The sequence below is a fragment of the Drosophila rhopaloa genome, unplaced genomic scaffold, assembly GCF_018152115.1.
Source record: "Drosophila rhopaloa isolate 14029-0021.01 unplaced genomic scaffold, ASM1815211v1 contig_2, whole genome shotgun sequence".
Lineage (NCBI taxonomy): Eukaryota > Metazoa > Arthropoda > Insecta > Diptera > Drosophilidae > Drosophila > Drosophila rhopaloa.
The window spans coordinates 21,764,501-21,792,263 of NW_025335083.1; the positions used below are offsets into that span (position 1 = coordinate 21,764,501).

Genomic DNA, 27,763 nt, shown 5'->3' on the forward strand with positions numbered 1-27,763 from the left:
ACTTATTAAGGGCATTACGTAAAACTTCAATATTTGCTAACAACAGTAAACTATATATGCAAATTAAAACTCCACCGTGCACATAAGTAGACTGAAATCTATTTAGTTTTCAATACAGAAGCGTAACACTTGCTCTACAACATCTTTTTGACTTAGACTACATGTGTTTTTTGGGATTTGCCTAGTTTAACAGGACTGGAAACGACCGGCGGCCTTCATGCGCTCGAAGGACTTGTTAGCATCGTACTTCCTGCAAAGATAATGGATAAGCCGATCAGTTGGGGATCTATTGGGTATACGGAAGTAATATTTACGAGTAGAAGTCGGCGTAGGCGGCCTTCTTGGGATCGTTAACCAGAAGTTTGTAGGCAACGGTGATGATGGCGGTCAATCCCAGGGAAATGGCCAGGTTCTTCTTGATGGTGGCGTTGTGCAGGCCACGGAGCACGGGTCCTGCGACACTGGATGTTGCTGGAGTGTTGGCCATGTTGCTGCCGAGGAATAAAAAAAACACAAAAGTCAATTATAGTTCTCTGTAGTGTAGTTACGTAAGGTCTGCAAAGGCAGTTGGCAGAAAACTATTAAAAACTGATTGGTTGCTTCTACGAACTATTCACCTATCAAAAGGCACCAATAAAAATGATAAATCACTCTTTACTTAATAAATAAACCCTTTAGAATCCGTTTTAAAAAAGAAAAACCTTGTTATGTACTCACATTTGTAGAATTTGTCAGAGATGTAGAAGAGCTGGAACAAATAACGATGTTTATTCGATACTATCGATATTTCCAGTGAGGCAGTAGATTGTGCTTAGGAAAATACTCTTTTTTATTTTAATGAAAACGAAAGCCGAAGTTTTAATACCCTTGCAGACAAAGTGAAGGTCAACTCAAGATAGAGAAATAATTTTAAAATAAATTAATAGTTCCAATGCAATAATTATTAAATAACAAAGTTTTACCAGAAAATCATTAATGAGTTTGCTTGTTAATAATAATTAACATTAAGTTGTCATAAGCAAACTGTAATGAAATCATTTTCATTCAGTATCTGTTATCTGAAGACCTGACAACCCTACATGCACTTAATTTCCAATGCTGGTGAGTATGCAGCCCTGGAAACTCAAAAAATGCGGCAAATTTAGGGAATTTCGCCGCTCAACCGACTGGCAACACCGGCTGGAAAATAAAAATGGCTACCACTGTGTGCTTGTTATTGTTCGTGGAATTTTAATAATTACGAAGTTTTTTGTACAAAATAAACAGGAAAAACGTATCGCTGCAGCGTTAATTAACCGCTGAAAAGCAAGCGCGAATCTTTCTCAACAATCGAGTGCGCTTATCGGTTGCCCGCACGCAAGCGAATCGTGTGAAATTAAGCCCCCGAAAATCGGCTGCTCCGAATGCGTGAAAATTTCCGAGACCCGCTAAAAAGGCATTTAATATCGCGCTACCAAATGTGAAATGGAGAACAGTGGGGGCTATTATATCTACGAATTGCCCTGAACAATAATCTGCAGGCGGGCAGGCGAGATTTTCAGCAGGAAAAGCGCTTGAAAAGTGACGCAGGAAAATCCCTATCCGCGCCCCGCACGTGTGTGTGTGTGTGTTGCAGTGCGTGTGTGTTGGTGAGGCTACTACTAAAAAAAGTAAAGAGAAAAAAAAAATAGTGGAAAATGCCCAAAAACAAAAGTCGCAGAGGTTAAAAAAAACTAGTGGGGGAAATCAACGAAAGACAATAAATCAAAACCCAACGAGTGTTATGCCTAAAATGCAATATTTCCAACTTCCAAAAGGACGCCACGGCGGTCAATCGAAAGCTAAATGCGAGAATTGAGCAGCGTTCTAACAATTAAATATACGACGCGTGCGATTGTCGTGTGATGATATGCCACTTAAACAGGTGAGTTGATTTTCCGTCGTTTCGGTTTTTAAGCGCAACAGAACAGCTGATTTGCGATTATTGCACTTTTTTTGTTTTTGCCCATTGTACACTTGCGTCACCCACGCACAAAAACGGGGATAAAAACAAAAACAATAAGAGGGGTAACCAATTCTTGCTATTGAGTGTTTCAAATTTCTTCTTATTTCCCTTTTTTTCCTCATTCCCATTTTTTTTATTTTATTAATCAGCCCGCCCCCTTTTTACCCCCCGCCTTAATTCCAAGCAAGTATTTTGGTTACCTTTTCCCTCTGCCACACACACTTGTACACCCATCACACACACACCCTTCCAAGAGGCCAAGAAGAAAAATGGCGACGACGTCGGGGTATCGATAACATCCCGCTGAGCGAGAAAGAGAGAGAGACGTTGCAGGGAAAACGCACGCACGCATGTGAAAATGCAACCTGTGGGCAGCAGCTGCCCCGCCCCCTTTCGCCCACCACCGCGCGTGGAAAATGCAGTCAGCTGAAAAGCCTCTTCGGTTACTTAATTCAAGCACTTAAATCTTAATTCCTGTTGTCGAAACAAATTGTTGTTGGAATTTCCAATGAGAGTGCCCTATAGCCATCCCACTCTAGCAGTAGCAACGGCAGGGCCAAAAACAAATGGACATAAAGCAATATCAAGCTTTTAAATAATTAAAATGCAAATAAATAAAATATTAGAAAGTTGTTGATTTAATTGACAAGTATTGCTTAAGTTTGGAAATGTGTTTTGCCCATAAATTATTGTGTTTTTGTGTGTGTGCGGTGTTCCAGGGCTGCAAGCCTTAAGCCGATAGTTGTTATCGATAATAGCTCCCATCGCCAGCAATTTCACTTGGACCTATTCTTCTTCTTGCTCTTCCTATAAGGCTCTCCTTAAATGTTAATTAAATGCTGTGAATTAGCAAAATGTCTTATATTTGCGACCCTTTGCAGCAGCTTGAACCGTCACTGGTGCGGATATTGGTCTCGCTACCCTGGGATGCAGCACAACGGCTGCGTCAGCTGGCCAACGATGGAAATCCCGAGCTGCGCGCCCTCAACATTCAGTCCGTACAATTCGAGGGCGATTCTGTGATAACTTTGAAAGTTGGTGGACAAGATGTTAAGATAACCAAGGGTGAGTATCCATAAGTCATGTCCGACAAGAATCCAGAGTTATACTAGTAATCCCTCTCCCCAGATAATGTAAACGAGACACTTGAGGCGGCTGGCTCGCTTTCCGGCATCAAAAGTGGTCTGCTGCCCACGGGATTCGATGGCCCCAGTACCAGCAAGGCGGCCTCCGCCTTCATGCAACAGCAGCAGCAGAGGATTCTGCAGCTGCCCCAGAACGATGCAATCTCACTCCATCAAAGAAGAGCGGCGGCGACATCGGCGGGTTTGGGTCTTCAGAAGATGCCCCTTCAACAGCAGCAGCAACAACAGCAGCAGCCGCAGGTGACTCCCGTGACTCCCGCCGTCTTCAAATCCCCCAATACCGTGTGCCCCATGGAGGGCAAGGTGCCTCTCCTGTTGCCCTCGCCCTCCGCCACGCAGAGGGACTTCCCCTTCGAGAGCATGCGGCAGGCGAAAGTGTTGCAAGGTCGCGAAGGGGGTGGTCTGGGTCCGCCCTTGCCACCGCCGCCTCCGCCACCCAACGTGACCCTCAAGGTGCTGAAGACACAACCGCAGGCACCTCAGAATGGCGAGCTTACACCCACAACGCCAACCTCGGCAGCTCCAACGCCACCTGGAAGCAAATCTCAATTCATCCAGCCACCACCGCCGCCATATCCGGGTTTGGGAGCTGCCAGCACGGCCAGCAGCGTCAGTTCACCCATTGCCATAGCGGGCGCTAGTGCCAAGCCAGCCATTGTGACGGCACCCAGCCAGCTGAACCATCCTCTAGGGCATCCGCCGCTGCCAACGGCCACATCGACGGGCAGCAACAACATTGCCATATCGTCACCGCTGCTTGTCAATTTGCTGCAGAACGACGGCAATGCCATGTCGAATCCGAACCAGCTCAAGTCCCCCCAACAGCAACAGCAGCAATCGCCGCTGATTGGCATGAGTCCCAGTGGAGCGCAGATGATGAATTCCCCGATGCGATCCTCCGGTCCGGCTACGCCCAGTGACTTCCTCATGGGCGACGTACTGAGTCCGGTGGTACCTTCCTCCCCCACAACGCCCCAGGCGGCGGCTCCTCCTTGTCCGCCGCCTGTGATCATGAGGAGTCTGCAGCAGCAACAACAACAGCAGCAGCAGACTATGCTTAGTCCCAGCAGCAATGGCAATCACATGTATACTCAACAGCAACAGCAGGCTCAGCAGCAACAACAACAACAGCAACCGCAAGGACCACCACCACATCGCTTTCAACAGCAACATCAGCAAATGTCACCGCAGGCTGTGGCTATGCGACAGCAGCAACTTCAACGGCAACAGCAGATACGATTCATGCAGCCGCAACAGCAATTACAGGGCCAGCAGCAACAACAGCAACAGTTTCAGCCTACGCCTGGTAAGCGTCTTTACTTACCTTTAAGACCTGATGCCCTTATTATTTTATAAAACCCTATAGTTGAGAAGATACATGATAACTTAATTTGATATGTTTAATTGTAAAAGTTTGTTTAATGAATATGGCATCAGCGTCTAAAGGGACTGTTTAAACACAATTAGATTATTTACTAAAACACATTCTTATTCGTCACAGATTGTTTCAACAACATGGGCATGAGTCCGATGCAACAGCAACAGATAAGACATCAATTGAGACCTGGCGGACTGCCGCTGGCTCCTCCGCCACCTCATCCGCAGCAGCAACAGCAGCAGCAGAGACTCATGAGCCTGTCCATGCCACAGGCATCACCTCAACAGCAATTCATGAGCGGAGCCTCGCCCCTTGGACCCGCGCACTCGCCCGCCTCCAGCCACCATTCGATGCACAGTCCGCTAATGGCCAATCATCCGGCGCAACAGCAGCAGCAGCAACCGCAGATGGTGTCGCCAGCCCCTGCACCTGGATCCTCAGCTCCTAGCGAATTGGCGGGACCGCATATGCCAACCGCTCACCATGTACCTGCAGCGCCGCCACCGGACTACAATCAGGCGGCAGCCAACTCTCGCTGGCCGCTGGCCGGGATCAATAAGCCGATGGACTCGGCCACTAAGAGCAGTTTCCAGGAGTTTACGCGCTACCAAATGCAGTACAATCTTCAGCAGCAGCAGCAACAGGTCAATCTGCCAGGACAGCCGCAACAGCAGCAGCCACAACAGCAGCAACAGTTGCCGCCTCCCGCGTTGCCGACACAGCCGCAGCAACAGCAGGTTCAAGGTCAACAGCCACAGGTTGCGGGTCAGGCTCAAGGTCAGGTGGATTCTCTGATCTCGCTTTCCGTGCTGGATGCCTTAACCACAAACGACTTGGACGCATTGCTGCCAACTTTGAACTGTGATCTGGACTCGACGCTCAGTCTGGAAGATAAAAACGAGCTCGAATCGCTGCTGCAGGATGCAAAGGATCTAGATTTGGATCTAATCGAGGACAATCTATCTGCAGTGGACATGGACGTGAGGGATGCACTAAATACGCTGCAAGAGGCGCCACTGGAACAACAGCAGCAACAGCAAACGGTGATGCATGCCCAACAGCAGGCCCCACAAATTCTGCAAATGCCCTACCAACAGCAGCAACAACAACAGCTGCAGCAACAACTGATGATGCAGAGACAGCAACAACAATTGCCGCAGTTGCAACAGCAGCAGAGACAGCAGCAACAGGTGCAGCGACAAATACAACTGCAACAGCAGCAGCAGCAACAACAACAACAACAATTGCAGATGGTCCAACGCCAACAACAGCAGCAGCAACAGCCACAATTGCAGCACCCGCAGCAGCAACAGAGACCGCCCCAGAAGCAATTTATCATCAATCCGCACACTGGGGATATGGAACCAATGGCCAGCGACGATAGCGAAACGGAGGCGGAAGAGGAAACGGCCCAGCCGCAATTCCGCAACAGCAACATGTCCAGTGGTTTTAACAGCTTTAATTTCAATCCCGCGAACGATATGCTTCTGCCCAACAATATCTTCTCCGAGGAGGACTCGAATTCCGCGCAGCAGCATCCGATGACTATAAGCAGTGACCAGGAAAGATCGCGCGATTCCCTGGCATCCAACAAATCAGCCTCCAGCAGAGCTAGGAAAACCCCAGTCTCGAAAGCGAACCACAGCAATTTGGGTGCTGGAGATAATTCGCCTCGTTCCAGCAACAGTTCGCCTTTGATTGGATTGAACTCGCCCCAATCCGTAACAGCCGGCGGAGCGCCCAGCAAGAAGGCCAAGCCGAATCTGCTGCGCGGGAAGCTTCAGCAGGGCGTCAAGGAGCGCAAAGCTAAGGATCCCACAGCCACGCCGAAACCTAAGAGGGAGCGGGCGAAGGGCAATGCTAAGACGAAGGCGGCCGAGGAAAAGATAAAGCTGCGTCTGAAGCTGGACAAAGTGGAAACTGTGCCGGCAGCGGGTGCCGGCTATGAGGGGCAGATTATTGTCAATCAACTACAGCAGCAGACTATTGTAGTTAATAATCACATGCAACAGTTGCCCATGCAGACGCAGCTTTTGACGTTGCCTACACAACAGCAGCAACAGCCTCAGCAGCAGCCACAGTTGCAGCAGCCTCAAATGCAGTTAACCCAACAGCAACATCAGCCACACCAGCCGCAGCAACAACCTTCTCAGCTTCAGCCACAGCAACAACTACAACAACAGCAGCAGCCGCTACAGCAGCAACAACACCATCCGGTCTACAGCAACTTTCAGCAACAGCAGCAGCAGCAGGCACAACAACAAGCTGTCCCGGGTCTCAATGAGCCGCGTGTACCTCCCCTGCAAATCCGTTTGCGTGGCAAGAACCATGTGGTGGTCAAGAACACGCGAAAGGATCGAAAGAAGGGACAGAATCAGGAGGCTACCATTGACGAGCGGCAGTTGAAGCGCAGCTACAGTGATCAGCCGCCGCAGCAATTGCTCATGGACGCGGTAACGGACAACAAGCAGACCAAGCTCACGCCTCCGGCCCACGTGAACGGACTGCCCATACTGATACAGAAGACGACGGCGACAGTGGCACCACCACAAATGTCGCAGCACCTGCAAACCGGTGGAGCTACCACCACCAAGACCACCACTATTGTGGCGGGTAAAAATGGGCTGACGATTAGTGCCATTGTGGAGGCGCACAAGGCTCAGGCTCAAGCGCAGGCCCAATCCCATAGTGATCCTCAGCTGATTGTGGGATCCACCAACACGGGAACAACGCCCACATCCACCACCTTGCAGCAGCAGCAACTTAGCAAGATAGCCACCTCGTTGCCCAGCAGCATTACCCTGAGTGCCATCAACAGCAACAACAATAACAATAATGTGAACAGCGGGAATAATAACAATCGGCTGTTGACGATGAAGAATCCGATAAAGACTGCCGCCACCATTACACCCATTGTGGGTGGCAAGCCGATGACAAAAAACCATAAGCCGCCGCCATACATCACAGCCGTGCAACAGCTGCAGCTGCAGAAGCAACAACAGCAGCAGCAACAACAGCAGCAGCAACAGCAGCAGCAACAACAGCAGCAGCAACAGCAGCGACAACTGGCGGCGGCCGTAACCATGTTGCCCAGTGCGACGACCCTCAAGCGTGTGGAGATCACAAAGGTCACACCGCAGGTCACGGCAGAGCAGGCTCCTAGCATAACCCCATCCCCAGTAGTAGCAGTAGCAACAGCAACAGCAGCAGCAGTTGCAGCTGCAACAACAGCAACTCTAGCGACATCGTCGACGCCCTCTACGCATACAACTCAGCTGATCTGTGATAGAAAGTTGCCAGTGGCCATGCCACCCATGACAACAGTCAACAATGTGGTGGTGGCCACCGTGAACTCCTCTTCCGCCTCCCTGCCGACCTTATCCTCGGTATCCACAGCCTCCTCCGCATCTATAATCACTACCTCTACCTCTTCGCCGGCTGCGTTGCCCAGCACGTTGCGCAATTCACCCGCCAGCAATGGGAGTGGGACACCGGGACACGGGAACAACGGCGGTGGCGAGGACAGCGGCATTGAGTCCATGGATGCGCTCTCCGAGAAGAGTCCCCATCAGCTCTCCTCTAGCAGTCCCATTCAAGTGACCAAGGTGGCGGGCACGATGGTGCAGCAGCAACAGCACACGAACACAATGCCCACAACAACATCCACGGCGGTAATACCTCCTGTGATTGCACCTAGCTCAACGGCAGCAGGAGCCACTGCAGCTGGAGCACCACCTCTATCTGGAGCCAGTTCCCTGCAACAACAGCAAAAACAACAGGCGGACGATGAGATAGAAAAGGCGCTGGCAAAGATGGAGGGCGACTTTCCCGAGGATCTCGAGGATATTGTCTCATCGATGATCAAGGAGACCAGCGAATGTGCCAGTGCTGCGGGTGGTGGCTACCTTAACAGCCTTGAGAACTCTCTGCCAGCGGCAACTGTTGCGGCACCAGCAACTGCAACCACGAACACAAATAGCATAGGAAGCGTCAAGTTGAACGGCGAACACCATATACTCGAACACGATGATCTCATCAAGAAACTCACAGAGAGCAAACAACCGGCGGTCAAGGTAAAGCTGGAGGAGGTGCCACCGCTGCTCACTATCAAGAAGGAGCCGGCGATTAAGACGGTAGTGACTGGTCTTAAAGTCGAAGCCAAAGTGGAGGTGAAAGCTGAACTGAAAGCGGAGTCCAGTCCGGAGGAGAAGGTACAGGTTAAATCTCAGGTCGAGTCCAATTCAGCCTCACTGCAGCCCATTTCGATCGAGATACCTGCTCAAGTGGATGGTGAAACGCCGAGGATTCGGACTCGGGCCAGCAGTCGCCTGGAGAGTCCCCTGGATGCGCCGAAAGCCAGTCCTGATCCCACAGTACTCACTGGTGCACCAGCCACGACGGCGACGGCAACAAATACACCCGCCACCGCCAAGAGTCTATCCCGCGCCTCCTCCACCGCCAGTCCTCGTGTGGTCACTCCTACACCCAATCACAACAATAACAACAAGCGAAGGCGACAGGAGTCCGAGTGCGGCAGCAGTAATGATGCCGCCGACTTGGCCGAGAACAGCATCAAGCGTCCACGTGTAAGCAGTGGCAATGGTAGCAGTACCACTACTGGTAACAATGCAACCGAAGCTACAGTTGATCACAATTCCGGCCCAGTATTGCCTAAAAAGGTCGAGATCGAGTCATCCGATTCGGACGAGCCTCTGATCGAGGTGGCCGGCAAGGTGCGCAACTCCAAGCAGGCGCAGGTGGATGCAGCAGCCGATGCGGCAGCAGCAGCGGCAGCAGCAGCAGTGGAGAAGCACGTGACGCGCCGCAATGCACAGCAGCTTCAACCACCACAGAACAGTAAGTGGACTTTGATCCGGGGGAACTACGTTTAACATGACTTGGCAAGATTTTGGGTTAATGATTAGCATATTTCCATTTGAAAGGGGGCACCGCATGTGATTCGTTTCGAACTCAAAAATAAAGTAGACATTAGTATAGGTTTTCATATAACAAACCTATTAACTGATGTTCCTATTCTCCCAACAGAAACGGCCAGCAATCATACTCTGTCTGCCACTCCTCCACTTGGAACCCCGAGGACCGGCAAGGCTCAAGCGCCAATTGGAAATGCCACTGCCGTCAACAGCAATCACAACAGCAGCACCGCTTCCAACAATCCCAGTGTTGTGTCCACCTCAGTGACGACCACAACAATGCCAGGCGGAGCTTTAGTGACCACCAGCCAAACCAACAGCAGCACGAGTGTGGTGCATGCAACACGAGGAGCTACCGCAGCGGCAGCCAGTACCACCAACAATAATGTCAACTCGGCCAGCTCGCCCACGGACGAGAAGATCGGCACCCGGAGGAGCGTGCGTGCCAGTGCAGCTGCCAACAAGATCATCTACAGTCGCAGCAATGCAGCCGCAGCTGCTGCAGCAGCCGCCGCCGCGGCAGAGCCGAAGGGAACACCTGGCAAGGCGGCAACAGCAGTTGGTGGCAACAACGCCGGCACTGTGGAAAGCGTCGCGGAAGCGAGGCGAAAGACGCGCAGTGCAGGTGAGTTAGAAAACCGAAAGAGTTTTCAAGAGAATAGAATATAAAAATGACAGAATGATAACATTCCTCGTCTTTTTGCAGTCATTGGCGAGTCCATGTTGACCGAGGGACGCCGGAGAAGAACGTCGCGTGACTACAAGTGACCAGAGTTTTGCGCCTTGGCTAAAGGCTTGAACCATCCGAGCGATGCGCACGAAGACGATCTGCTGGAGCTATTCGAAGAATTTGAGCAGCAACAGCAGCCGCATCAGCAGCAGCAGCAGCAACAGTTGGAGATTAGCAGCAGCAGCTTTCCTTTAGCCCAGGTGCAGGACGAGGACGGTGATGAGACGGCCGAGTATGAGAATCTGGCGCGAGCAGCCGGCGGCTACATGGAGGAGGCCGATCACCTGCTGTCCTACCACAGCAGCAGCAGTGCCGCGGACGTAGAGGTGGATGAGGTGCTGATGCCGGAGCTGGCCAACGCCACGGCCCTGGACTGCGGCAACTTTGTCGACTACGATGAGTTCAACCTGTGTCTGAACAACATCCTCAGCGAGGAGGACGACAGTGGCAGTGGAGGAGGACGGGGAGGAGGAGGCGGCATGGCTACCAAACACCAGCCGACATGGCGCGATGCCAGCGACGTACTCAACATCGTGCAGCTCAACAACGATTTGGGATTGAGTTTTCAGGAGTTCGCCAGCGAGACGACGACGGCGGATGAGCAGCGCTCCGCCAGCAGCAGCTCGTCGCAGCTGGCGTAGTGAAGTCGGATCACGGACGGCTACTTGTATATATCACACGCACTGATACCGAACGCTTTCGTTTGTAGTTCTTAGCCCTAGTTTCCGTTGAGGATTTTGTATAGTTAGTGGTAGCCACAAGTTGCAATAATGTTGCGTCTCAAAGCGAGCAACATCACACCCAGACACACACACACACACCCCACACACCGCGGACGGACGGTTGCAAGCGCCGATTTACGCCTTAGTTTACACTTTGTTTTCTACCCTCCAGTCCGAGTTTATCCGCCTCCGCCACCTTTCTCATCTGGCACTGCTACTACTTCCCCAAATATCCAACCCATTGGAAATGATTTGCTAGTCAAGTGAAACAGGCAATTTAATGTATAGCTCAGAAGATGAAATTTTGAACAAATTAGTTGAGTACGTATTTGAGAAGCTCCCATAAACACTAACGTAGAATAGTTGGCTGAAACTGAAAAAAAAAACATCTCCAAACACCCACGCGAACACTCTCTCACGCATGCATAGTTTAATTTGAAAAATCCTTTTCCATGGGCCGCTCTGTAAATATTTAGATTCTTTACGATGCAACATGAACACATTTCTAGCTTTAGGTTGTCTTATTTTTACGCGCTGCGCCCAGTCGAAAGTCTATAAGAAGCTGATCCGTTGGATCGAGCAGATCAGAGCAGACCGCACGTTAACTTTAGTTTTGATATTTTTTGTAACCTTCAACTTATCAATACCGTACATACAGATATAGCGTATTAGTTTCCGTAAGCTTGCGTTGTTTCGAAAATTTGTTTTTTAGTTTTAAATGCTCTAGCCTAAGGACAGTAATCTTAACAAGAATTCTTTACCAACAATATATGCACATGGAAACCTATGCAATAAGTTAGTCAAAAATGTAAAAAGGCCAAGCACCAGAAAAATGAAAACACAAAAACATAAAAAAAAAAAATACAAAAAAAAACAGATCGAAAAATATAAGGAGAAAAAAGTGGAGAATATTGAGAATCAGTCGCCTAGTATTTGTCGTTTTGCAAAGTGAAAAAGAACTATATAATGTTATATATTTTGCATATGCAAAACACACAAGAAAAAGGGATATCGTGAAAAAAACCACACAAACAAAAAAGTTGTATTGTATATAAGGCAGGCTCTATTTTTGCTAAATGTTATTTGAACAAATAGGGGAAAACAAAGAGTAAAGTAATTGAAGCAAAGCAAAGGCAAAGCGCTAGACAAAAACACAAAACAACATTATATATTGTTCAATATTATTATTACCTTATATATATTGTATGATTGCTACATAAAATAATTCTTTTGATACTTTGTACATGTTTACTTTAAAGCAAGGCAAAACAAAACATAAGCGTATGTAAAACCCAACCCCCTAGCATAACTTGCATATATTCATATAGAACCGCTAAAAACTAAACGTATATAGAACCCGAATCCATAGATGCATACCACACCAGCCACGGCCCCGTAATAAACGCAAAAGGCAAACGCAGCGTCGAAAATGAAAGCATATTTAGTGAACCTTGTTTAAACACCTCGGACAGCCACAACAAACCAACTGCAATAAGCCCGATAAGCACAGCAAACAGAAAACACGTTAATGGAAATGTTGTATAAAACGTATAAATAATTTATATACCGATTCGTAAACAAACGGCAACAAACAACACACATAAACAAATAAATGATATATTTAAATATTTAAAACAAACCACACAAGATGAACAACAACAACAAAAAACGAAAGTGTCTTAAAACGTAGTATTAGAAGTTTATTATTAATTTGTTTGTACTTTAAAGTAAAATATTTATAGAAAAAGAAAAAATACAAAGATTTAATATACACAAAAAATAAAAAACGCTGGGCATTTTAATTATTGGGAGTTATAAGCTACATTGAACGCAAATTCTAAAATGTATTTATTTATTTAAAATTAGTTTGCAACCAAAAAAAATAGTGAAAATGCTTTTAAATTGGTTACCATCATTTGTTTAATTTTTGTAACTTGAAACAGTAATTTTGTTTCGGTTTCTTCCTAAAGTTTATGAGATTGAAGATAGCTTTTTAAATTACTATTTAATTGTTTAATAATTTTACACAAAGACTCTTTTATTCTTAATTAAACTTTTATTTAGAAACCCTAGTTGATGATCACATGGGAGACCCGTTAAAAGGTCCTGTGAAGTTTCCCGGTGGCCAGCAATCAACATTCCCACGGTCCGCGTGTCTCTCCCAGTGCGTCGTCGTCGTGCTCGGGCTCTCCCTGCGCCGGCGCCTGGAGAGGATTGTCGGCTTACTGGGGAGCTGGTTCGGAACAGCAGGGACCAGCAGCTGCGGCCATCCGCCGACTGGCAGTTGAGAGCGAGTGGCCGCCGTGAGCAGGACGGCAGAAGCGGAGCAGGCATCAGGATTCCCCGGAGCCACGAGCAACACGTAACAGAGCGGCCCCAGGTGGAGGAGGGGGCAGCAGGAGTCGGAGGCGGGCAGCCGTAGGCTTTCAGTATACACAGGCAGCTCCCCCAAAAGAAAAGATATATATTTAAACGTCCGCCGTTTGGGTAAGTTTAGCCATATCCTCCATAGGGCTTACATACGGGATTACTCCATGAAGGCCCAGAATTAAGCGGAAATATGTGTTAACGGCCAGATAGTGGCATTAAGTGGCCAGCTTTAACTGCTTTCAAGTGGTCTCCGTGGTGTTGTGAACACTTTACAGCCTTCGTGTCAGCTATCAGCGGCCAATTCCCACTCCTGGCCAGAAGTGACCCCATGGCAACATTACCATTGCAACAGCAACAGTAACAACAACGGCAACGGCAACTTCAGCAACAGCAATTGCATTGGCCATGTTGACGCTTAAGGATGACGTCCTACTTTTCGAGTGTTTTTTCGCTAAAGTGTGTCTGTGTGTGGGGCTATGACGTAGTTTGCCAAGTCGGAATGTGTGTGTTGGCCTGTTTTCGGTGCTGACTGTTTGAGTGGAGGAGAGGGTGTCCTTTGGTGTGTACACACCAACAAGTGTCGCCTGGCTAAAAGCGCCAAAAATGAGGGGGCTGCAAAATTAATGGGAGTTACTTGGCCAAAACAAAATCCAAAACAGAATCTGAAAGCTGCTACTTTCATGTTATACCCTTGCAACGGGTCGTATTGTTTCTTCTTCAAAAGAAATCTAATATTTAATTTATGAAAGTCGTTTTATACATATTAAACATGTTTAACACATCATTTATTTTTTAAAAATGTCCTATAGTTTTATTAAGCAAATATTCTTACTTTTGTATGGTAAAGTTTTGAAAGGGGGCTTGAACATAAAGAAATTTCCGGCCGATTGATTAAATGTAAGTTTCCTTATAAATAATATAAATATATTGAAGATTCTGTAATATCGTAGCCTTAAAAAATAAATGTTTTTATAAATCAGAGGCCCTAAATATAACTAAAGCCAAATGAACCCAGGAGAAAGTACCTCAAAAGCATCTTAGGAAACATTTGTTCTAATGGAACTTGGACTTTTTTTAATCCCACTAGGAAACCGTCGCCAACCCGTGGAACATGCAGCGAGATCGCTGCAGGACTCCGTGGTAGACTCGCAAGATGCTCATCCGCCTGCGCTATGGAAGACGCCTGCAGACCTATCTGAAGATAGGTGCCTGTGTCGTGGTGGGCCTGTGCTACTTCGCCTTCCTCTTCCGGGAGTCCCTGAATGCCTACGAGCATAGGGAGCGGATATCCGCCGCGGAATTGGAGGCGGATGCGGAGCCCTCGAAGCAGCAGCTTAAAATCAAGCGGCAGCAGTTGCAACGCCAGAGGATTTTGGCCAAGCAGCAGGAGCAGGAAAAGGCTACCACCGGGGGAAATGCCAGTGCAGGAAGCTCCTCTCCTGTGGCGGCAGTTCCTCCATCGCCGGCTAGCACCTTGAATCCCGTGTACGAGTACTCCGAGGAACTGCACAGCCGCACGGAGCGGGAATTGCAGAGGAGGAGCGAACACTTGGCCGCCGTCTGCGATCGCTATAAGCTGCAGGAGAAGTATCCACCGAATCCCTGGGAGTTCTTCGTCTCCCCTGGCCACAACAATCTCGTCTGGTTAGTGGCGACCCATCTATACCTTACCTATATTTCCTAACCTCGTATTTTGTATACTTCCAGGTGCAACGTCTTCAAGGCAGCTTCATCAACATGGATGTATTACTTTAATATACTTGGTGAGTTATGCATTATAATAATTTTTATACCCTTGCAGAGGGTATTATAATTTTGGTCAAAAGTGTGCAACGCAGTGAAGGAGACATCTCCGACCCTATAAAGTATATATATTCTTGATCAGGATCACCTCCTGAGTTGATATAGCCATGTCCGTCTGTCCGTCTGTCCGTCTGTCCGTCTGTCTGTTTCTACGCAAACTAGTCTCTCAGTTTTAAAGCTATCGGATTGAAACTTTGCACACACCCTTCTTTCCTTTGCACGCAGTATATAAGTCGGAACGGCCGGGATCGGCCGACTATATCCTATAGCTGCCATATAACTGATTGATCGGAAATGCCATAACTTTCGTGTTTGTAAAGTTAGGAAGTTGGGATTTTCTATGGGTTTTATATTTGGCCAATCAATCCAACCTACCAAATTTCATAAGGATCGGCCGACTATATCCTATAGCTGCCATATAACTGATTGATCGGAAATGCCATAACTTTGGTGTTTGTAAAGTTAGAAAGTTGGGATTTTCTATGGGTTTTATATTTGGCCAATCAATCCGACCCACCAAATTTCATAAGGATCGGCCGACTATATCCTATAGCTGCCATATAACTGAATGATCGGAAATGCCATAACTTTGGTGTTTGTTAAGTTAGGAAGTTGGGATTTTCTATGGATTTTATTTTTGGCCAATCAATCCGACCTACCAAATTTCATAAGGATCGGCCGACTATATCCTATAGCTGCCATATAACTGATTGATCGGAAATGCCATAACTTTGGTGTTTGTAAAGTTAGGAAGTTGGGATTTTCTATGGATTTTATTTTTGGCCAATCAATCCGACCTATCAAATTTCATAAGGATCGGCCGACTATATCCTATAGCTGCCATATAACTGAACGATTGGAAATGCCATAACTTTGTTGTTGTTAAAGTTAGGAAGTTCGGATTTTTTATGAGTATTAAGAATGCATCATATGAATAATTTTGGAGAATATAATTTACAGAGTATTCTGCAAGGGTATATCAACTTCGGCTCCGCCCGAAGTTATCTTTCCTTTCTTGTTTTAAAAATAATTTTTATTGTAAAGTGGTTTCCATCTTTATGGATTAAAGAGCATTAACAAAATAATAACGATTTCGAATTAGCTTATAATTATCTAAAATTTACATATTTTAGTTTAATACATTATTAAATCGTTATTTGACGATGACAAATTTTGTTTGCTTTATAAATATCCATATTATCTCATTATTATATCATTAAACCGGATTGTTTGTTGAAAAACTATAGAGCTAAGATATGATTTTTTGAGGCATTAATTATTCTAATTTGTTTTCCAGCCGGCTACGATGTGAAGTTCCTGCAGCGGACGGAGACGCAACCTTTGGAGCTGGCGAGGAAGCGGTATCCCCGCCCGGAACTCGGCGAACTGATGGAGCTGCTGCCCAGTGCGCTGTCCTTCCTCTTCGTCCGCGATCCCTTCGAGCGGATATTGAGTGCCTATCGGAACAAGCTGGAGGGCAACAAGAACACCTTCTACAAGACCCTGGGCACCAAGATCGTGCATCGCTACCGCAAGCGGAATCTGGGCGGACCATGGCCGCGATGTGGACCCACCTTCGAGGAGTTTGTGCGCTTCCTGATCGGCGAACAGGCGGCGGGCAAGAGATTCGACGAGCACTGGGCACCGATCTATAGCTTCTGTACGCCCTGCAGCGTTAACTTCACCATTATTGGGAAGACGGAGACGTTCCAGCGGGACTCGGAGTTCATCATTCGACAGGCGGGCCTGGAGTCCCTGCTCCTGGGACTGGGCAAGTTGCCGCAGCGAAAGCAGCGCAAGATTGGGAACCATGCGCGAAGTGGGGTTAAATCGGAGGCACTGGTCGAGCGATACTTCGCCGATCTCGACCGCTCAACGTTGGACCAATTGCTCAAGATATATCGCATCGATTTCGAGCTGTTTGACTACGACTACCGCAAATACTACGACATGGTGCATCCGTGGAGTCTGGAGCAGAGCACGTCGGCGTCTGGAGCGCCACCTGCTGCCGGATCCACCAGCACCACCCCCTCTGTGTCCTTAGGTGGACATTCCACCCAAGGTCAGACCACGTAGGGTCAACCTCAATCAGTTCGGCATCGATGAGTCGTGAAACAATCTTATCATGTACCTTTTTACACGAAAACTCAAACCACAGACAAAAGACAAACAAACAAACACACACACGATAAAAACAGAACCCAACCGAAGCTAACAAATCTACCAAAAAGTTTAAGGCCAAATCAACGTTTTCCAAAAACGCAAAACCAAAGAAATACACTCTTGACCTCTCTTAGATAATGCCAAAAAAAAAAAACAAAAGGAAAGTAAAGTATGGAGCGACCCAAAGAAAACTTAGTTAGAAGATTTAGCATTTTGATGGATTTTTTCAGCCACCAAAATTCTGACACGAGACCCCTACAATTTTACATGGCGTGGCATGTGTTGTGTTGTAGCTAGTTTATAAGTACCTACAATTTACAGATGCACTCTCAAACCAAACGAAAACACACCCACACAAGAAAACTCAAAAACAAAAAACAAAAAACGATATATTATATAGATAAACGATATATACAGACCTCTATACCAATATCGCGAACGCTATTCTTCAAGGCAAGGCTGGAGAGTTATATACAACCAGAAAGTGAGAAATCGTCTTAAACCAAAGAAAATTCTGTATTTACACATATTTACAACCGAATCCCCGAAATACCAAACCCTCAACAACCACAACATATGGTACTTACTATTATTAAGTTATTATATATATATACCTATATATAAACGAAATTTATAAACAGGTCTTGATCTAAGTCTATAACTTTTGTGGACTAGATACGTTTTTCCTAGGCTAACGAAACAAGCGGAAAATATTCAAGTTTTCGATATGAAAATTATACCAAAGAACGGATAGAAAGTATTTAAAACTTATAAAAGAAAGAAAACCCAACAACAAGAAAAACTTTTCATGTGATGTTTAAGGATTTATTATAAAAAGACAGAGAATATTTAATTATTATACTTATACTGTATTTCGAATAAAGATAAAACCAAAACGAAAAACGAAAAACAAATTAGTGACATACACACGATATTATTCTAAATAAAATTAAATTTTCAAAACTTTTTTCGTTGTACAAATACAAGGCAACAAAGTCATTAAGAATAAATAATCTCTTTACCACTCGAATGGGAAGTTTTGTTTTATTTGAGGAACTGTTTAAGGGGAAGAACGCTTTTCAGACTGGCAATATACCCATAAATATAAGTGAGTGAGACTTTTCCGTCATATGTATTACTTGTTTTAACTACCCAGATTTATTACTTCTATGACAGCCCTCGTACATGCTGTAATATCGTGAAAAGGTGATGCAATCTTTAATAAAAGCCCTGTAATAGATTAACTCACAAGTACAGCTGCAATTCTAATTTGTTTTGCTGATTTTCTTTGATAATACTATGAATCATCTCCAATTAAACGTTGAAAGCGGAAACTTTCGAAAAGATCCCCATAAAACATTGCAGTAAAAGACTTTTGTAAATTTCTTTCATCAATATAAATAGTTTTATTTTCATTGATCAACACAAACGAGTTATTTAAATATTCATATAGATAGGGGCTGCGTACGCATAGTTATAGTAATAATCATATGTATTTTTCTTGTGTGCTTCACCGCGTTTAGTGTAAAGTGTAATGCTTTACCATATGGATACAGTGATTGGCATAAAATTAATACAACTTTAAAAGTGAATGCTCGCTCTCCTCACATGGACTACGATTTACGACACCAATACGTCTCGAATCGATCGATCTACCAGCTATATGGTCTACGAATATATATATATATGTATTTTGTGTGATTCTGTTTTTTTTTCATTTCTTGTTTTCGTTTTTCAAGTTTCTTAAACTTCGATAACATTTAGTTAAAGCGCTATGACCCACACGGGCAACCAAAGCAGCAAACAATAAATAAATTGAGAACGACAAACATTAAGGTAAGATATTTAAAATTATTTATTGCAGAATATATTCATTAATTCTTTCAGATTTCTTTCGTCTCTCACGTTTTGAATGTGCTTCACGCGTCGCTTAAGTGTAATCTATATGTTTACTTCACTACACAATAATATAAAATAAAATAAAATAAGCTTAGCTTGCAACTAAAATTATATACACGATAGGAATAAAGATGTATTGTAAATATAATTAATTGTGTAATATGTACAACAGCAAATACTTGGTAACTTTTGCCTACAAATATAATATATCTTCTTTCTCCGCTTTCGCTGTGCATAAGGAAACTTGGGATGCATAAGAGAACAATAGCGTCTCCGGTGACCCCGATATTAAGCGAGGTCACCAGTTAGCTATGCAAACAAATAGCGTGTGTGTTTATAAACAGTTAAATAAGAAATTCTTCTGGGCTGACGACCCTAAGGATTTGTTTAGCTCCGAGTTTGACGAGATCTATATAGTTAAACATTCACGATTACAAGACTCAATACAGTGGATAGATAAACATACACACGGATACGTATTGGCCGGGCTTAAACCATAGGGTCTAGGAGTCCTTATGGCCCAAACCCGGCCCTAGAGCTATACACATAGAGATAAAGACAAGCATGCATCGATATCTAATAGTTAACACTCGGTTTTGGACATCTCCACTATACGTTTAAAACTTCTTTGTCCAGGAGAACTACTGGCGCCATGGAACTCTCTGCTCTGCCATCTACTGCTCTGCTCCCTCGACTCCGATCCCTCAGAGTCTCTGTCTCTTCGCTCTCTCTCCTGATCCTGATCCAGATCCTGCTCCTGCTGCAGTCCTCCAACTTCTCAAGCTGGGCTACTCGGCCAGAATCATTTTAATGCTGGCCACCTCGGACTCCAGGCGCTCCAGCTGCGACTTGAGCATCTGATCGCGTTCGACATTGGCCTCCTTGGGCGCCAGTAGCTTCCTCTGCAGCTGCGCCGTCCACTCCGCACTGGCTATGGAGATGCCCGAGTCCCGCTCGTCGCTGGAGTTGTCCCCGCCATCGTTCCAGGCAGGCGGCGATGCCCGATTGCAGTTGGGCTCCTGCTTGATGTGCTGCAGCGATAGCAGGGCCGTGGCCGCCGCATCCTTGTCGCCCAGGTGCGATTTGTGGCGCAGCTTTAGTGGCAGGCAGTTGTTGGCATCGCTGCCCTGCTGCGGACTGCTCCTCTGGAGCTGCAGTGGAGCCATGTGCGCTGGTTCGTGCTCCTGCTCATCATCGCCGGAAACAGCTCCCGAGGACGAAGCGGAGGACAGAGTGGAGGAGGTGGTGGAGGAGAGCATGTGCTCGTAGCTGGGTGAGCAGGCCCGCCGTGAAAGATTCAGGACACTGGCCGCACTGGCCGACACCGATGAGCTGCTGACCGCGTCCACGGCACTGCTGCTCACCGCCGTCTCGACATTGTGACTCCAGGCGGCCGCCGCCTCCAGGTGATCCTTGTAGGCGCTGGGAGCGGGAACATAGAGACCAGCAGGTGGTGGTGGTGGTGGTGCTCCCACCACAGCTGCTGCATTGTACAGAGCTCCGGCGGCCACCGCCTTGCGCAGACTGTCCAGATCCTCGGGTCGGACATTCCTGTTCAGTGCCTGCTGGAGCTGCACCTGGAGAGTGGCAATTGTGCTGCTTGGCGGGCGGTTGTGCGGATCGGAGATGGCTGGAGAACTGGAGCCGGCACTGGGGCTTGGCTCCTGCTGCTGCTGCTGATGATGCGGTGGCTGCTGCTGCTGCTGCTGGGGAACCTGCTGCTGATGCGGCTGATGCTGCTGTGCTTGTGGCTGGTAGAGATGCTGCGGCTGGGGCTGGGGCACAACCAACTGTTGCAGGTGCGTTGGAGGCGGCGGAACACCCGCATGCTGCACATGGTGGACACTCTTGATCGTGGCCTCTGGTCGGGCATTGCCGTTGGGTCCATAGATGAGCGGAGATAGTGGCGGACCGCCCGGGTAGACATTGTGGCCACTGGGCGGGGAACCCTCACCCGATCCACTGCCCGATGGCGAGGAGCCCGAGGAGGAGCCACCGCTCATCTTGGCCCGCTTCGTGTTGCTCAGCACCTGTTCGCTGGTGGGCAGCGATGCCAGGATCTTCTCCACGCTGACCAGATTCTCGCCGGAGATATTGAACTTGTCGCGTATGGCGTCCAGCTGGGCCTTCAGCACATGATTCTCCTTGGTCAGCTCGATGACGCGCTGCTCCAGAACCATGTCGTTGTAGCGCCTCTTCTCCCGACTCCTCTTGGCCGCCTCATTGTTCCGTCTCCGGCGATCCCAGTAGCTCTCGTCTTTCTTGTTGTCGGGTGTGAATTCGCGCTGCTTTCGCTGTGAGAAGAGCTCTTTTTGGGCAGCGGTCAACGCCGATTGGGGTCCATTGCCGCCCTGCGAGGGGGACTGGCCCATCATCCCATCTCCATATCCGCTTCCCGGGACAAACTTGCCCAGACTGTCGGACATGCCGCTGTCATTCGACTGCGGACTGATGGATCCACCGTACATGGATAGGGGATGCACTGCAAGGAAAGGAGAGAAAGAGATTAGTTTTCGAGTTTTTTATTATAATTACATTGCATATAAGATGCTCTAATGGAATTTTTAAGTTTGGATTGATATAACAAAGAATGAAATAATTTTAAAGCTGGTTGTAAACGGTGCAGTATTTATATCTATCTATGCATGAGTTAAGTATCTTAAGGGACTTTAAATAGTCTACGTAGGCTGCATCGTTATCAACCAGTCAAAAGGAGGAGTTTAGGGATACTTACAATTAGATGCCTCGTTGGAGCTGCCGTTCATCGACAGAGTCGGCGAAATATTCGACAGACGGACGTTGTTCATCATGGCGATGTTGGCTTTGTTGTGGCTATTGGTGGGCGTGCCGCTGAGGACCTCGGGCATTGCTGTGGCCACCGCTGCCTCCGGATAAAGTTTGGCCGGCGGCGCTAATAGGAGCAGCGTCTCCTCCTTGCCTCCGGTGGGGGGGCGTGGCCCGTAGGGAAAGTGCTGCAGCTGCGCTAGCTTTTGGTGCAGTTGCTGCTGATGTTGCAGGTGGCTGGTGTTGCTCTGTTGCTGGATGCGGTGAACTGCAAAGGAAAGAGGGAAGGGATTGATTAGTCACTGCACTATCACTGTACTGAAACTACAAACTATTGAAATACTGATTTTACTTAATCGATTCCGTTTTTAAATGATTTGCTTAGTTATATTCTTTTATATATTTCTCTCTCATATATTTAACTTAGGGTCAGTATCTAATTTTAATTCTGTTTAAAGAAATTTTTATATCACAAATCATTACCAATATCAAACTGCGATTCTTTTAATGACATTCATTGTTTCCTTACGCCTAGAAGCAGGCAACAAATTTGTATCAACCCCCAAAAAATAATAAACAAATAAGACCTTGGTCCCAATTGAAATCAAAGATTGCGCAAAATATCTCTTTCCTGCTACCATAATATAAATTCACTTATCACCTATTTATGGTATTTCTTTCAACAAGTCTTATCTGGCCATATCATATATAGAATATATGTATATAGTAATTGTAATCAAGTTGAGGAGCTGATAAGATGACAGTCAATGCAGAATTCGTTGGGTTCCCAAAAATGTCTAATGCGATCTTGTCTGGCCAACACACACACTTACACTCACACACACAGAACTTTCTTTGTTCGATGGTCCTTGCCCTTGCTTTTTTTGCCCTCGACTATAGCTTTACCGTTTGCTTTCGTTTTTAGCACAGGCATTTACACAATGATTACGGCCAATGATGCAAGAATCAGTGAGCGAGAGAATTAGACGACAAAGGCGAAGAACAAACACCAACACACAGGGCTAAAACGTAAACAAGAAATCGCACATTGCACGTCTGTGTGAGTGCGCCCCCACTCTCTTTCTCCATTTCTCTCTTTTTCTCACCCTCGCCATGACCATCGAATTGGCATTTACAGTTCAATGTGCTCGCACACACACATTGTCATGTGCATGTGCCAGACTCTGCTGACGTCGGCGTCGACGCTGACTGCGCAGCTGCCGGCAACCCCTAAGCGAGAGCAAGAGAGAGGGAGAATGAGAGAGCAGCGCTGCAGTCGGCGTCTTGACAAAATTCACAAAAACAAAATGACTAAGCTCCGTCAGCCACCCCTCTGCCCCACACTTTTTCGGGAATTTTTGTTTTGCGTTTCAATCATTTGTCTGTTATTGTTTTTAACCGACTAAATTTAGTAAATATTCTAGAACTGATTAACTTTTTTATTTTACTACGCAGAAGAAAACAGTTTGACATTAAATCAAATAGAAATTTACATATCGTTTGCAAATGTGCATGTGAATATATCTTCAGTTATATTCTACATTTATATACAGTGACAAACTTAATTATTGGCACAGCAAGCATGTTAAACTTTGAGGCTATTTTTCTTCTTATAATATGCAGATATTAAAATAAAACAAAATATTTTTAGATAGAATCATTAATTTTATGTTAAATACAAGTGACTTCATTAATTTTTCTTTTATAAATAATTTATTAAAAATAAAAAACCAAAGAATGGACCAAATTTGCCTGAACAAAATTATTGGCACACTTGGGTTTTAATTAACTATTTTGTTAAAACTTTATCGATTTGGCCACTTTTTTTAATTATCACATTTTCCTCTATAATCTTAATGGAGTAATGATTAATTTTATAGCTAAAATTGTTTTAGTGCCTTAAAATAAAGGAAAAGATGTTTGACTTTACAAGGTAAAAATAAAATCAACCGCATGTGTCCAAAAATTAAAATTTAATAAGCAGGATCAATGCAAATCGAAAGTCAACATTGGGGAAAGGATGCCCAGAAGCCATTTTTCCCATTCGGAGTCCTTTGCTACATTTTAAAGGACCCACGCAGTTGCAAAATGCAGGGCACACTGGCTAATCCATGGCTTTGAGAGGCCAGGAAAGCGTAATGATCGTATAAAAGGACAATGTCAACCTCCAGATTTCCTCAACACGTATCGAAGTTGATGATAAGAAGGACTTTGGTAAGGATATTCACCCAACAGCCTTTTTTCAGGCCCTGCATGATGGTTTCTACAAATGAATTGCTCCTAGAAAAAATCCATCGGCTTGAAAGGGGTTCTAACATAAGCTCTTTGCTTGGGGAAAGGATTATTAAATCATACGAGAAGGTTGAAAGGACCCAAAAGTCGATTGGCATACTCAGATATAAATTTCGCTGCACTAAAAGGTTGTTTTTGACTTTTAAAATTTATTGATTTTTTCTAGGTTCAATTCGTTTGTAGAAACCGTCATGCAGGGCCTGAAAAAAGGCTGTTGGGTGAATATCCTTACCAAAGTCCTTCTTATCATCAACTTCGATACGTGTTGAGGAAATCTGGAGGTTGACATTGTCCTTTTATACGATCATTACGCTTTCCTGGCCTCTCAAAGCCATGGATTAGCCAGTGTGCCCTGCATTTTGCAACTGCGTGGGTCCTTTAAAATGTAGCAAAGGACTCCGAATGGGAAAAATGGCTTCTGGGCATCCTTTCCCCAATGTTGACTTTCGATTTGCATTGATCCTGCTTATTAAATTTTAATTTTTGGACACATGCGGTTGATTTTATTTTTACCTTGTAAAGTCAAACATCTTTTCCTTTATTTTAAGGCACTAAAACAATTTTAGCTATAAAATTAATCATTACTCCATTAAGATTATAGAGGAAAATGTGATAATTAAAAAAAAGTGGCCAAATCGATAAAGTTTTAACAAAATAGTTAATTAAAACCCAAGTGTGCCAATAATTTTGTTCAGGCAAATTTGGTCCATTCTTTGGTTTTTTATTTTTAATAAATTATTTATAAAAGAAAAATTAATGAAGTCACTTGTATTTAACATAAAATTAATGATTCTATCTAAAAATATTTTGTTTTATTTTAATATCAGCATATTATAAGAAGAAAAATAGCCTCAAAGTTTAACATGCTTGCTGTGCCAATAATTAAGTTTGTCACTGTATCTTTTAAGATTTTAGTTTTAATCGTTCCGATTAAATTTAGGCAATTAACTGATTAATTGTTGTTATTTTACTACACAGAAAAATAAAAAAATAAGCTCGATATATAACTAAGAATGTTTTTCCTATGACTAACATTTTTCATGGGAATATACAAATTTCGGTTTATATCCTACGTTTGTATGTTTTTATGGGACTTTTATATTTTACAGCTATTCATCAATTTAAAATGTTCAAAAGTATTTATTCAAAATTTGTTATCCAAAATGTCATCAGAAATTATAGAATTATATCAATTTTTTTCGTATTTTCAACTCTTGCTTTTTGTTTGGCACTTGACACCTACATTTGTTGTTGCTGGGGTTATCCTGCTTATAGTTGTTGCTGTAATTGGTATCCGTATTGTTTTTAAGTATCAGTAGATTTTTGGTCGTTGCAGCCGCTTTGAAAAAGTTCACTTTCTGTTCCAGCGTGCATACAATCGACATAATGTTTTTGGGTTCAAAACAATTTTGGCATTGTTTATATATTTTTTGTTTGCAAAATTATTTAATTGTTTTTTGAAAATTGTTTTTCAAACACTTTTTGTGGGTACTGTGATTTAGTTGGCTAACGCGACGTTTCTGCGGTTGCTGCACTTGGCCGAAATGCTTTTAACGGCTCAACGGCTCTCACTTATCGCGGATCGAATGGGCTGTGTGTGTGGATCGGCTATATATTTGTATTGAAATATATATAGAGACTTATCGCGAGCGCCTGAACCGCTTCGAAAGAAGGCTGAATCGCAATTGAATTTGTAAAAGCATTTCTCCGCCGAGCTGCTCGATGGTCACGTTGTGGCTACACGCATCCGATACACGCGACCGAACTTGTTGCCTCGAACATGCTCGATGGGGCCGCCTATAGTAAAAGTGAAATTTCCCTGGCCACAACTTCGAACCTTCAAACATTCTAGTTGCAAGCGATCACATTGCCGTTGTTGAGTAATCAGCGGGCAATCTAAAAAAAAATCGTTTGAGCTGCACATTTGAAACTAGAACGTGATTGCCTGTTGGGATGATGGAAGGGGTGGAGGTCTCAGGGGGCGGCGGGCGACGCTCTTGACGCTCAAACACTCACAGACACACACACACGTAAGGCGACTGAGGTGCTTTGGCCGCGTGAGTCTGATTTCGATTCCGATTCTTATTCCCATTCTGATTGCGATTCTCAGTACCAGTTGGCTTGATGACGCAAGCGTCTTACACAAAATATTCAGAGAAACCAGCACATTATTATTAATCGAGAATGCATTTACATACACAAATGCAAATGGCTGAGGAGTTTGGGGAACTGAAATTAAAAAATGCTTAGGTAATACATTTTTATTTTGTGTTTTAAAAGACTTTACCTTCAGAAATTGTAGGTTTTTGAAAAATTTTCAAGAAAGAACGTTTTGATTACTTATTAATATATGTAGCATAATAGCAAAATTTGATTATGAAAGCATTATGTTGAGAAACATATAATTTTTATAATATTAATAAATAATTATTAATTATAAAAGATTGTTTAATTAAACTAAACTAAACATTTTTTTAATTAAAGATGTATTAGTATGTAAAAACAGATTCTTTTTAATATTTAAAAATATTTTAATCTTCTAACTTGTACTGTTAAAATTTTACAAGTCCCGAAATACCACAAGGCCAATTTGCGCACATTTTCAGATATGGAAATTTTTCCGAACAGACTAAACACTTTTTGTTTGATTAATAAACAGTACCTATACAAAGTACTAACCATTGAACTTAAGTAGACAAACCGGCATATAATTAAGAAATCTTATTAATTAGTTTGAACTTAGAAAACCCATCGGGCTGATCTATAGATCACGTGGCTTTGAAACTTTGAATACCTAGACAGGGTAAATGTATGGTCACGCCGATATCTTTTTAGCCACCAAACTGTCTGGTGAGCCATTACAAAACGACTCTACCGCTTATATAAATCATCATTAACCACTTAACGCTGCGATACGGTTATCAAAATGGAAGGGGGAGATCCACGGACACAAGCAACTTAGTTGCAGTTAAAAACAAAGAAACAACGACCACAGAACAGCTTTATACATAAACACCGACAATTCTTGGCAAACAAGGGGTAAAAAGTGAGGAAAATATCGGATTATGCAAGTTTCTGGTCACCAGGCACTAAAACAAAAATGAGGAACAAACAATGAATCCAATGAAACAATGAATTCTATTGAATAGGCATTAAGAAGTTCTGAAAAGTGATTACAAAATGCCATTTACAACCGCAGTACAATAATAGTGCCCTATGAAAACCAGAGAAATTAAAAGAACTAAAGGCTGATAAAGTGCAACATTATACTTTATCTTTTCATGATTTTTATAGGCTATTATTAGAGCAGGAACATTTTTATCACTGCGTTTTGTGTTTGTTATGTTAACTTCTGGAATTTAATGATGCATTTCCATTGCTTAAGTCGAGCATTCATTGGAATTATAATATATATTTAGATAAGGAAAAATACATCCACAATAGTAAATAAGTACGCGTTATTGTTACAAATTACTTAATTCGATAAGAGATATACTACTTTTTACCCCATGGCAGAAAAACAATTTTTGAAATTATAACTCTTATGCAGTTTATTTCT

At 44.6% G+C, this 27,763-nt stretch overlaps 4 protein-coding genes across 7 annotated transcripts; 2 read left to right on the forward strand and 2 right to left on the reverse strand.

Moving 5' to 3' along the window:
* Window positions 1-79: 79 nt before the first annotated feature.
* LOC108036998 (cytochrome c oxidase subunit 6C-1) lies at window positions 80-805 on the reverse strand. Of its 3 annotated transcripts, none has more exons than XM_017113429.1 (3): window positions 718-805; window positions 315-491; window positions 80-250 (listed from the first exon to the last, which is right to left on the reverse strand). In XM_017113429.1, the coding sequence occupies exons 2-3, from the start codon at window positions 485-487 to the stop codon at window positions 187-189; spliced, it is 237 nt and encodes a 78-aa protein (XP_016968918.1). In that variant the 5' UTR covers window positions 488-491; window positions 718-805; the 3' UTR covers window positions 80-186. The 3 variants fall into 3 exon arrangements, with proteins under 3 accessions (XP_016968918.1, XP_016968920.1, XP_016968919.1); XM_017113431.1 differs by lacking the exon at window positions 718-805 and adding an exon at window positions 659-676; XM_017113430.1 differs by lacking the exon at window positions 718-805 and adding an exon at window positions 618-635.
* A 361-nt stretch (window positions 806-1,166) lies between these two features.
* LOC108036999 (nuclear receptor coactivator 6) lies at window positions 1,167-12,136 on the forward strand. Of its 2 annotated transcripts, none has more exons than XM_017113432.2 (6): window positions 1,167-1,903; window positions 2,866-3,049; window positions 3,113-4,435; window positions 4,631-9,364; window positions 9,554-10,066; window positions 10,148-12,136. In XM_017113432.2, exons 1-6 carry the CDS (start codon window positions 1,889-1,891, stop codon window positions 10,207-10,209), a joined length of 6,831 nt encoding a protein of 2,276 aa, XP_016968921.1. In that variant the 5' UTR covers window positions 1,167-1,888; the 3' UTR covers window positions 10,210-12,136. The 2 variants fall into 2 exon arrangements, with proteins under 2 accessions (XP_016968921.1, XP_016968922.1); XM_017113433.2 differs by having other exon boundaries at window positions 2,869-3,049.
* Window positions 12,137-12,939: 803 nt separating this feature from the next.
* On the forward strand, window positions 12,940-18,246 carry LOC108036997 (carbohydrate sulfotransferase 11). Its single transcript, XM_044459711.1, has 4 exons — window positions 12,940-13,380; window positions 14,351-14,907; window positions 14,971-15,026; window positions 16,364-18,246. Exons 2-4 carry the CDS (start codon window positions 14,417-14,419, stop codon window positions 17,140-17,142), a joined length of 1,326 nt encoding a protein of 441 aa, XP_044315646.1. The 5' UTR covers window positions 12,940-13,380; window positions 14,351-14,416; the 3' UTR covers window positions 17,143-18,246.
* A 365-nt stretch (window positions 18,247-18,611) lies between these two features.
* LOC108037000 (putative uncharacterized protein DDB_G0288537) lies at window positions 18,612-25,877 on the reverse strand. Its single transcript, XM_044460022.1, has 3 exons — window positions 25,448-25,877; window positions 21,863-22,180; window positions 18,612-21,610 (listed from the first exon to the last, which is right to left on the reverse strand). The coding sequence occupies exons 1-3, from the start codon at window positions 25,587-25,589 to the stop codon at window positions 19,917-19,919; spliced, it is 2,154 nt and encodes a 717-aa protein (XP_044315957.1). The 5' UTR covers window positions 25,590-25,877; the 3' UTR covers window positions 18,612-19,916.
* Window positions 25,878-27,763: the final 1,886 nt, after the last annotated feature.

Bases quoted from the DNA above. Each gene is read 5' to 3' on its own strand.
- LOC108036998 (XM_017113429.1), bottom strand. From the start codon at position 487: ATGGCCAACACTCCAGCAACATCCAGTGTCGCAGGACCCGTGCTCCGT. The intron at 251-314 runs GTAAATATTACT...TTATCTTTGCAG, and splicing joins GCCTACGCCGACTTCTACTC to GAAGTACGATGCTAACAAGT.
- LOC108036999 (XM_017113432.2), top strand. The intron at 4,436-4,630 runs GTAAGCGTCTTT...TATTCGTCACAG, and splicing joins ACAGTTTCAGCCTACGCCTG to ATTGTTTCAACAACATGGGC. The intron at 9,365-9,553 runs GTAAGTGGACTT...TTCTCCCAACAG, and splicing joins GCTTCAACCACCACAGAACA to AAACGGCCAGCAATCATACT.
- LOC108036997 (XM_044459711.1), top strand. From the start codon at position 14,417: ATGCTCATCCGCCTGCGCTATGGAAGACGCCTGCAGACCTATCTGAAG. The intron at 14,908-14,970 runs GTTAGTGGCGAC...GTATACTTCCAG, and splicing joins GGCCACAACAATCTCGTCTG to GTGCAACGTCTTCAAGGCAG. The intron at 15,027-16,363 runs GTGAGTTATGCA...TTTGTTTTCCAG, and splicing joins GTATTACTTTAATATACTTG to CCGGCTACGATGTGAAGTTC.
- LOC108037000 (XM_044460022.1), bottom strand. From the start codon at position 25,589: ATGTCGATTGTATGCACGCTGGAACAGAAAGTGAACTTTTTCAAAGCG. The intron at 22,181-25,447 runs GTAGGTGTCAAG...TTTCCTTTGCAG, and splicing joins TAACCCCAGCAACAACAAAT to TTCACCGCATCCAGCAACAG. The intron at 21,611-21,862 runs GTAAGTATCCCT...CTTTCCTTGCAG, and splicing joins CTCCAACGAGGCATCTAATT to TGCATCCCCTATCCATGTAC.